Source organism: Carlito syrichta, unplaced genomic scaffold (genome assembly GCF_000164805.1).
Source record: "Carlito syrichta isolate Samal-C Ts95f unplaced genomic scaffold, Tarsius_syrichta-2.0.1 Scaffold314013, whole genome shotgun sequence".
NCBI classification, from domain to species: domain Eukaryota; kingdom Metazoa; phylum Chordata; class Mammalia; order Primates; family Tarsiidae; genus Carlito; species Carlito syrichta.
In genome coordinates this window covers 125,678-136,077 of record NW_007258109.1, presented here as the reverse complement: position 1 = coordinate 136,077, position 10,400 = coordinate 125,678, and the positions used below count along the sequence as shown (strand labels likewise).

At 40.6% G+C, this 10,400-nt stretch overlaps 1 protein-coding gene across 4 annotated transcripts in view; it reads left to right on the top strand.

Annotated features, from left to right (window-relative positions):
• Positions 1–10,400, top strand: part of ORC2 (origin recognition complex subunit 2) — a 50,842-nt gene that overhangs the window by 22,801 nt on the left and 17,641 nt on the right. For all 4 annotated transcript variants that reach the window (XM_008070778.1, XM_008070776.1, XM_008070777.1 and 1 more), the window contains 3 exons: positions 1,745–1,938; positions 5,321–5,419; positions 8,402–8,511. In XM_008070778.1, coding sequence (XP_008068969.1) covers positions 1,745–1,938; positions 5,321–5,419; positions 8,402–8,511 — 403 coding nt within the window. The remainder of the gene's footprint in view (positions 1–1,744; positions 1,939–5,320; positions 5,420–8,401; positions 8,512–10,400) is intronic.

Here is a 10,400-nt window from a genome sequence, read left to right as displayed (position 1 = left end):
CCCAGCGCTTTGGGAGGCCGAGGTGAGTGGATTGCCTGAGCCCGCAGGTTCGAGACCTCATCTCGAACCCACAGGCTCTTGGTGAGAGCTGGGTAACTTGGTGAGACCTCATCTCTACAATAAATAAAAAACTAGCCAGGTGTGGTAGCCGTGCCTGTAGTTGCAGCTACTTGGAAGGCTAAGGCTGAAGGATCTCTGGAACCCAGCAGGTCAAGGCTGCAGTGGCCAAGAGTGACCACTGCACTCCAGTCTGGGTGACAGAGTGAGACTCCAACTCAAAACAAAACAAAACAAAACAAAAAATGATAATGCTAAATGATTGGGTATCTGAGACAGCAAAAGCTAACATGTACAGTTATGATTATTGTATTATGTCAAACATATCCCATGTCTTATGTTTTCTCCGTACCCCAACAAAACATCTTTATTAAAGCAAAGGTGATCAAGAAGGGTACCTGCATAATCAATGTTTGTATATCTAACCCTGAATTGTACCCCACATCTGTAAAGTTAAAAAAAAAAAATTTTTTTTTAAAAAGCAAAAATGAGCTTCCCCTGTTCCCCTCGATCACCATAAAGCATATAGGCCTACATGTAGGAGGTACACCTGAAAGTAAGGTAGAAAATGTCCTGGTGTCTAGTAACTACCATTTATTGAATGCTATATTAGGATGGCATTTTCAGTAAGCAGCAACAGAACATTCTATAGTAGTAGTCTAGTAAGCCATAGACATTTAAGTATCTCTCATCAGAAGCAGTACAGATACAAGTTCTGTGGTTAATGTAGAGACTCAACAGTGTCATTAAGGAACCAGGTTCTTCCTATCTTTTTCCTCTGCTACCAGCATTTTTTCATCTTTAAGTTTGATATTTATTTATTTATTTATTTATTTATTTAGAGTCAGAGTCTCATTCTTCACCAGGTTGGAGTGCAGTGGCATGCTCATGGCCACTGCAGTCTTGACCTGCTGGACTCAGGTGATCCTTCCACTTCAGCCTTCCAAGTAGCTGGAACCAAAGGCACACACCACTGTGTCCAATTAATTTTTTGATTTATTGTAGAGATGAGGTCTTGCTAAGTTGCTCCAGTTAGTCTCTCACCTTAGCCTCCCAAAGTGCTGGCACTATAAGTATGAGCCACCACACCTGGCTATAAGTTTCATATTTCATATTGCAAAATGGCTTTCATAGCTTTAAGCTATGGGTGTATAGGGCTTTTCTTCTATAAGTGAGGAAAATCTTTCCAGAAACTTCCAGCTATTTTCCCCTCAAGTCTTGTTGGTGAAAGGATAGATAGACAACCATCATTGCAAGAAAGGCTGGAAAAGCAAGGGTCTAGGAGAGAGAAATGATAGTTATCATGACTCATTCCCTAGGGTGGGGCATATTGCCACATTTTGCAAAAATAGAGTTCTATTAGCAATGAAGATAGAAGGAGAATGGTATTAGGTGTGATTGACAATTTCTACCATAGTTCCTGTATGTCAGGCATTATTAGTTGCTGTATATATTGGAATGTAATCTTCACAATGGTTTATTAAATTTGACACTATTAGTCTCATTTGATAAATGAGGAAACTGGTGCTCAGATGATTTATTAACTATTAACTAGTGAAATTGTGAGCAAGTAATGACAAAACTAGAATTCAAACTCTTACTCCAAAGCCCTTGCTCTTTCCATTACTTCATATTGCCTTTCTCGTCACGCTGTGAAATTTTCTCAAGTGCTTTTTCCCTCTCCCAGTTCCAAGGTCTCATTCTGATAGTGAAAGTGAATATTCTGCTTCTAACTCAGAGGATGATGAAGGAGTTGCACAGGAATGTGAAGAGGACGCTAATGCAGTCATGTTCAACCAACAGATTCAATCTCAGAATAGAGTAGTTTCAGCACCTGTTTGCAGAGAAACACCTTCTAAGAAAATGAAAAGAGATAAAACAGTAAGTGAAGAGAGAGACTTTAACCTTAATCTAAAATTGTATACCTCGAAACAGGCTACCCTAACAGAAGAGATCCACAGCTCTCAAAATAATTTTTTTTGTCACTTTTCTATATTTTTTCAACCTTACAAATAAATTTCCACATATATTTGTTTCTGTTTCTGCACTTTCTATTCTGGTCTGTCTGCATATTCATGAACTAATACCCTAGTACAAGGGGGACTCAAAAAAAGCCCAGAATTTATTTCTAAAAAATTTGTGTATTTATTCTTACATGTTTAAACTTCAGTCACTTTCAAAGTACTATCCATTTGCTACAATACACCTATAGAGACGCTTTTTCCACTGCTCAAAACAGTTTTTGAACTCATGAATTTCAATGCCTTTTAGTGCTTCTCTTTTTGTTTCACCTCTTCCACATCGGCAAAATGTTTCTTTTTGAGGACTTTTTTCATCACATCGCTCGGGCGAGATCAGGTGAATAGGGAGGATAGGGCATGGGGGTCATGCCATTTGTGGTCTAGGACTACTGACACTCAGCACAGTGAGGGCAACTGCACTTATAAATCACCTGTCATGATATGGGCAAATGTGTTGAAAGATGATCCATTAAAAAGTTCACTGAAAAGCCAGGCTCGGTGGCTCAGCCTGTAATCCCATGCTTTGGGAGGCTGAGGTGAGTAGATTGCTTGAGCCCACGGGTTCGAGACCCACTTGGGCAACTTGGCGAGACCTCATCTCTACAATAAAAATTAAAAATTAGCCGGGCGTGGCAGCGCATGCCTGTAGTTCCAGCTACTCGGAAGGCTGAGGCGGAAGGATCGCTGGAGCCCAGCAGGTCGAGGCTGCGGTGGTCGGGAGTGGCCACAGCACGCCAGTCTGGGCGACAGAGTGAGACTCCAACTCAAAACAAACAAACAAAAAAAGTTCACTGAAGCCGAATGCAGCCTCCACCGCAATATTAGATGGTATTCCTAGAATACTTGTGGATTCCTAGAATACTTATGTAGCAGGAGAATCCTGTACTACAAGGGGCCTGCCCTCCAAAAAAAAAATTCTGGGTTTTTTTGTCCCCCCCTCACATAAGCTAAAAGTGACATCTCAATTCAGTTGTATAAAATGAATTTTGTAAGCCGGGCTCGGTGGCTCAACCTGTAATCCTGCGCCTTGGGAGGCTGAGGTGAGTGGATTGCCTTAGCCCGCGGGTTCGAGACCCGCCTGGGCAACTTGGTGAGACCTCATCTCTACAATATATCAAAATGAGCCAGGCATGGTAGCGTGCCTGTAGTTCCAGCTACTTGGAAGGCTGAGGTGGACGGATCGCTGGAGCCCAGCAAATAGAGGCTGCGGTGGCCGGGAGCGGCTATTGCACTCCAGTCTGGGCGACAGAGTGAGACTCCGACTCAAAAAAAATAAAAATAAAAAATAAAATGAATTTTGTAAATTTTTTTTTTTTTTTTTGAGTCAGAGTGTCACTCTGTCACCCAGGCTGGAGTGCAACAACATTGCTCCCCCTGAAGCTGGTGGCCTCAAGAGATCCTTCCGTCTCAACCTTCCTAGTAGCTGGAACTACAGCTGCGTGCTACCACACCCAGCTAATTTTTTTATTTACTGTGGAGACAAGGTCTCGCCATGTTGCCCAGACTGATCTTGAGCCCCTGGGCTCAGGCAATCCTCTCGCCTCAGCTTCCCAATGTGCTGGGATTACAAGTTTGACCCATCACCGCATGCCAGCTTTTATTTATTTATTTATCTATTTATTTATTTATTTATTTTGAGTTGGAGTCTCACTCTATCACCCAGACTGGAGTGCAGTGGCCGCTCCCAGCCACTGCAGCCTCAACCTGCTGGGCTCTGGCAATCCTTCCGCCTCAGCCTTCCAAGTAGCTGGAACTACAGGCGTGTGCTACCATGCCCAGCAAATTTTTGATTTATTGTAGAGATGAGGTCTTGCCAAGTTGCCCGGTGGGTCTCGAACCCGCGGGTCAGGCAATCCACTCACCTCAGCCTCCCAAAGTGCTGGGATTACAGGCTGAACCACCGAGCCCGGCTGCCAGCTTTTAAATATTTATTAATTGGACAATTGGAGGCATAAGTTCTCAGTGTATCCCTTTTATGTAGTTTTGTTTTTGTAACATTGTTGATATATTCAAGTCAATGTAAGTAATAAATGATGTGGCTGTGGATTCATGTTGAGTTGTTTAAAAGAACACTGCCCGGCACCCTGGCTTGAAAAAAGGCTAGTTATCTTGGTGCTCTGTATAAAGGCTAAGAATGATCTCTGTGTGAAGGAGTCTACTGCTTAAATAGCCTCCCATCCCAGAGGTTAGTTCTGCCCCAAATCAGAAGAACAAGCAGTAGAAAGAAAATTTCATTTTACTAGAATAGTAGCTTGTCTTTTTTATTCTTTACCATGCAGTTGATTTCTTCCTCATTTTCACAGTACTTCAACCATACTAATATTAAAGGATTTGCTAAGATTAATTGAGGAAAAACAAAGATCCTGATGTATAAAACTATCTTCTTTTTTTTCAGCCTAAATGGAAATTATATATTGTAACTTAGGAATTGTAATTAGGAACAGATTGCTTCACCTAGTCTTTTCCTTAACTTGTATGATCCTAATAGTTACTCGCTTTTATTACTGAAATTAAATATGTTTGCTCCTTAAACTGAATTGTTGCTTTAAAAAGAAAATATTTAGCTGGGCTCAGTGGCTCAGCCTGTAATCCCGCACTTTGGGAGGCTGAGGTAAGTGGATTGCCTGAGCCCGTGGGTTTGAGACCTGCCTGGGCAACTTGGCAAGACCTCACCTCTACAATAAATCAAAAAATTAGCCAGGCGTCATAGCGCATGCCTGTAGTTCCAGCTACTTGGAAGGCTGAGGTGAAAGGATCACCAGAGCCCAACGGCCACTGCACTCCAGTCTGTGCGACAGAGTGAGACTCCAACTCAAAAAAAAAAAGGAAAAAAAATATTTAAGGCCAGGCTCAGTGGCTCAGTCTGTAATCCCAGCACCTTGGGAGGCCGAGGCGAGTGGGTTGCCTGAGCCCCCAGGTTTGAGACCAGCCCAGCAACTTGGCGAGGCCTCATCTCTACAATAAAATTTTAAAAAATTAACTGGATGTGGTAGCATGCACCTATAGTTCTGGCTACTTGGAAGGCTGAGGTGGAAGGATCACCAGAGCTCAGCAGGGACATTGGGGTGGCGTGTGTGTGCCACTGCACTCCAGCCTGAGCAATGGAGAGAGACTCCAACTCAAAAAAAAAAAGAAAATATTTATTAAATAAATAATTTCATATGTTGTATTTTAGTTTCTAGTTTTGATATAAGACAAATATCTGAAACTACTAAAAGTGACTTTACTCTGTTCTCTTTCAGAGTAAATTAGTGGAAGAATATTTTGAAGCTCACAGCAGTTCAAAAGTTTTAACCTCTAATAGAACGCTCCAGAAACTAAAGCGAGCTAAACTGGATCAGGTATGTTGCAAGGAGTGTTACTTCCAAATTTTTCTTACTGTGTCCAAAAACATATGCTACATAAGCAACAAATTTGAAGAACAGTATGTACACAAGCTGAATTATTGAACTGGTCAAATTAAACACAGATTAATGTGATGTGATTATTACATATTTTATTTCTAAATAGTAAATATTTCACTAGATTAGAATTCAGTTTGACATATTGTAATTGCCCTTTTTTTCCTCTTACTACTTTATAGTTTCTTCAGAATCTATAATAATCATCAGGGTTATAGTTCCTTGATATTCATGTGCCATTAGTCTCTGTTATTCATTTACTCCATGTATTCACTGAACCTCACACTGCTCATAAAATAGTGCATCCTGACTTTCAGTTAACAAATTTTGCAAAAAGTAGAGAGTTTTCTACTTAAGAATGGAAAACCTGCCCAGTGCAGTAAGGTAACAAGGTTATTTTGTATTATGGTGCCGGTAGCTCACTTTACAAAAAATGTTATACAGTTATACTTGTTGCGGTTTTTACTGATATCTTTCTAAGAGAGGAGACAGGACCATCTGAGTGAGAATTATCTTTCAGTCAGTGGTAAGTACAGTTGATTGTTAATTGGCTCAGAGTATCGAGATTTTCTTATAATCTGCAAACCATAATTTAGTGAATTTTGTAAGGTATACAGAACTTTTGATGGAGTTTTTGAGCTATGTAAAAGAGAGAGCATATAGGGTGAGGCTCTCCACCTGAATGGTGCTGCATGTTTTTTGTTTTATTTCTGTCACCTGGTTTATTAGTATCGAGATTCAAATTAGATACTAAGGAAAAATAAGTGGCAAGATGCCAAGTTGTTCCAAAGGAGAGATGGCACTAACATTTGCTTAGAATATGCATTTTTGTATAAGCAACACCAAAGAAGGACAAATGAAACTAGAGTCAAAAGGACCTTATAGGACTTAGGGACAAAAAGCTTTCTGGAAGGATGAAAGAAACACTTGTGTTTTTTTTTGGTCTTGTTTTTTTGAGAGAAACACTCGTTAATGGAGGCGTAGAAGCTCTGTCATTGATTGACACGACAGTTGTAGCAGCATATAACAATAAGCACTTATTTCTCATGTCTATGGGTCAGTTAGAGGTTGGCTGATCTAGGATTTGCTCTGTGTCCCTCTCCCTTATTCGACCAACGGGCATTATGTTCTCATGACCGATGGCAAAGGCATAAGAGAAAAAGTGGAAAAAGACAGGACCTTTTAAAGCCTGGGCTCAAAATGAGCATTGTCACTTCTACCTCATTCTAGTGGCCATAGGAAATTATGTGGCTGAAAACAAAGTCAAAGGGCAAGGAACTATACTCCACCCACCTACTTAGTGGGAGGAACTGCAAGAGTCAAGTGACAAAGGGTTTGGCTACAGAGAGGGGGTAAGTTTTGGAGTAAGCAGTGTACTTCATGAATATTAGAGTTTGAAATGAAGTGCACAGATGAGCCACCATTCCAGAGTTCATACTCAAGTGTGAATGTGCTCAAATAATCCAGTATAAATGACTACTGGAAAAGATACTAGTGCTTTCTGTTTTTAACTACCTACATAATAGTTTTACTTAAAAGTAATCCTATTTTGCTTTAAGAATGTAGATAGGCTGGGCTCACACTGTTATCCTAGCACTTTGAGAGACCAAGGCGAGTGGATTGCCTGAGCCCGCGGGTTTGAGACCAACTGGGCAACTTGGCGAGACCTCACCTCTACGATAAATTTTTTAAAACTAGCCGGGCATAGTAGTGAGTGCTTGTGGTTCTGGCTACTTGGAATGCTGAGGCAGAAGGATCGCCAGAGCCCAGCAGGTAGACACTGGGGTGGCTGTGAGTGTGCCACTGCACTCCAGACTGGGCAACTCAAAAAAAAAAAGAATGTGGATAATAAACACTGTACAGGCCACATGTCTAGAATGTTGATTGCAACTCTTAAAAGAATATTTTACTTGAAAGGTAGATTCATGAAAACATAGCAGTGTCAAGGTAAAGATGCATATACAACTTTTTGCTCGAGTTTTCATTTCAAGAAATGAGCTATGTTTGATTCACCAGCATGAATTTCCATGTTTTGGGTGCAGGGCAATGCATCTTTCTCGGTTTATTTATAAATCTGCCATACTTGTCAAAGATAAAGGATTTGTTAGAAATAGCTTCTGGAGGAGCTGGGCTCGGTGGCTCAGCCTGTAATCCCGCGCCTTTGGGAGGCTGAGGTGAGTGGATTGCCTGAGCCCGTGGGTTCGAGACTCGCCTGGCAGCGAGACCTCATCTCTACAATAAATCAAAAAATCAGCCAGGCGTGGTAGTGCATGCCTGTAATTCCGGCTACTTGGAAGGCTGAGGCGGAAGGATCGCTGGAGCCCAGCAGGTCGAGGCTGCAGTGGCCGGGAGCAGCCACTGCACTCCAGTCTGGGTGACAGAGCGAGACTCCAACTCAAAAAAAAAAAAGAAATAGCTTCTGGAAAGGGAGATGTGGAACAGGTTTATTTTACTAATGATAGTGGTAAGTTATAAAAAAACTTTTAATATTTTCTGAGAATTAATATTGAACTTAATATTACCTTAAGCATTTACAGTTTTTCAAGTTCATAGATTTTTAAAAAACTGTCTGGATATGTTGTTAAAAGGGGAGAGGCAGGTTTAATTATCTCCTTATGGTAATGCTCTATTTAGAAATTAATTTGGAATTTATAAATAAAATGGTTCTGGACAAAATTACCAAATCATTTTACTGTTATATATTTATACCAAAAAGGATGTTAAAATTTTTAAGAAAACAAATATCCTTGACGAATTTTATGTATTTAGTTGATGCATTCATTACCAAACCAGATTACCATAGTTTCCACTAATGGCTTCTTCTAGAAATGTCAACTTTTAAGGAAATAGTTTTCATTTATATTGATTTGATGTATGTAGTTAGAGTATGAATTTTGTCCTTTTTTCCCCTTTTCTTCTTAGGAGACTTTACGTAACTTATTGCGTAAGGTTTCGCCTTCCTTTTCTGCTGAACTTAAACAACTAAATCAACAATATGAAAAATTATTTCATAAATGGATGCTGCAATTACAGTAAGTATAATCATTACAAATGTTGTAAAATAAAGAATAATGTCTATTTATATAAATCTTTATGTCAAAGAAATTTAACATACATATTTAATTTTATTTTTACAATGAGCTTGATATATTTATTTATATTCAAAAATAGGTTGGGGGGCAGTGGCTTAAGCCTGTAATCCCAGCACTTTGGAAAACCATAGCGAAAGGATTGTCAAGGCCCGGAGGTTCGATACCAGCCTGAGCAACTTGGCAAGACCTCGTCTCTACAATAAGTTAAAAAAATTAGCCATGCATGGTAGTGCCTGCCTGTAGTTCCAGCTACTTGGAAGGATGAGGCGGAAGGATCGCCTGAGCCCAGCAGATGGAGGCTGCGGTGTCCATGAGCTATGCCACTGCACCCAGCCTGGGCAAAAGAGTGAGACTCTGACTCAAAAAAAAAGGCCGGGTATGATGGGTCATACTCGTAATCCCAGTACTTTGGGAGGCTTAGGTGAGAGGATCTCTTGAGCCCAGGAGTTCGAGAAGCCTGGGCAACATAGCAAGACCTCATATCACAAGAAAAATTTAAAACTTAGCTGGGCACAGTGGTACATGGCTATAGTCCCAGGTACTCAGGAGACTGAGGCAGAAGGATCACATGACCCCAAAAGTTGAGGTTGTGGTGAGCTGTGATTGTGCCACTGCACTTCAGCCTAGGTGACAGAGTGAGACTTTGACTGAAAAAATATATATAAATTTAAAAATTGGTGTTCTCCCAATTTTGTGACTCAAATATAGAAATGTTGCTTTATTGTGACTCTTCTCAGAAATTCTATAGTTTTTAAGAAATTTGTGTTTTTTTACATTCATCAGACTTTATAGACATTGGTAAAATAAATAATGTGTCTTAGAATTATAGACTATTACTCATAAAAATATTTGAAAATTTAATTTGTCAGGATTAATAAATATATTAAGTAGATTTTAATCCAGTTTTCCACAGCATAGGTCCTTAAATGAAAGGATATATTTTTTTTGGTTTTTTTTTGAGTTGGAGTCTCACTCTGTTGCCCAGACTGGAGTGTGGTGGCCACTCCCGGCCACCGCAGCCTCGCCTGCTGGGCTCCAGGGATCCTTCCGCCTCAGCCTTCCGAGTAGCTGGAACTACAGGCGCGCGCTACCACGCCCGGCTAATTTTTTGATTTATGTAGAGATGAGGTCTCGTCAAGTTGCCCAGGCGGATCGCGAACCCGCGAGCTCTGGCAATCCACTCACCTCAGCCTCCCAAAGGCGCGGGATTACAGGCTGAGCCACCGAGCCCGGCAGGATATATGTTTATTTTCTTTTAATATAATTCTATGTACATATGTACTGTAGACTTTCAGAATTTTATGAGCATATTTGTTTTGTAAACATTTTACTATTTTAACGCTTTTTTGTATAATATCTTTTTTCTTTTTAAATTTTATTTTAAAGATGTGGGGTACAGTTCAGGGTTAAGTATACAGATATTGATTATGCAGGTACCCTTGTTGATGAGGTGTGTCCCCTTCCCCAGCAGACTCCCACTACTGCCAATCCCACCTCCCCACGCCCCCCAGCAGTTTCCTGTTACTGCCAATCCTTTTCTTACAGTATTACAATAATTATTCAAGGTCCTCTCATGAAGAATATCTTTTCAATTTTATCATATTTCAGATGTCTCAGGTTAAATGTTAAATTTCCATTAAAATACCTTGAAGAAGCCTGGCTCGGTGGCTCAGCCTGTAATCCCGCGGTTTGGGAGGCTGAGGTGAGTGGATTGCCTGAGCTTGCAGGTTCGAGACTCGCCTGGGCAACTTGGCGAGACCTCATCTCTACAATAAATCAAAAAAAATTAGCCGGGCTTGGTAGGGCGCGCCTATAGTTCCAGCTGAGGC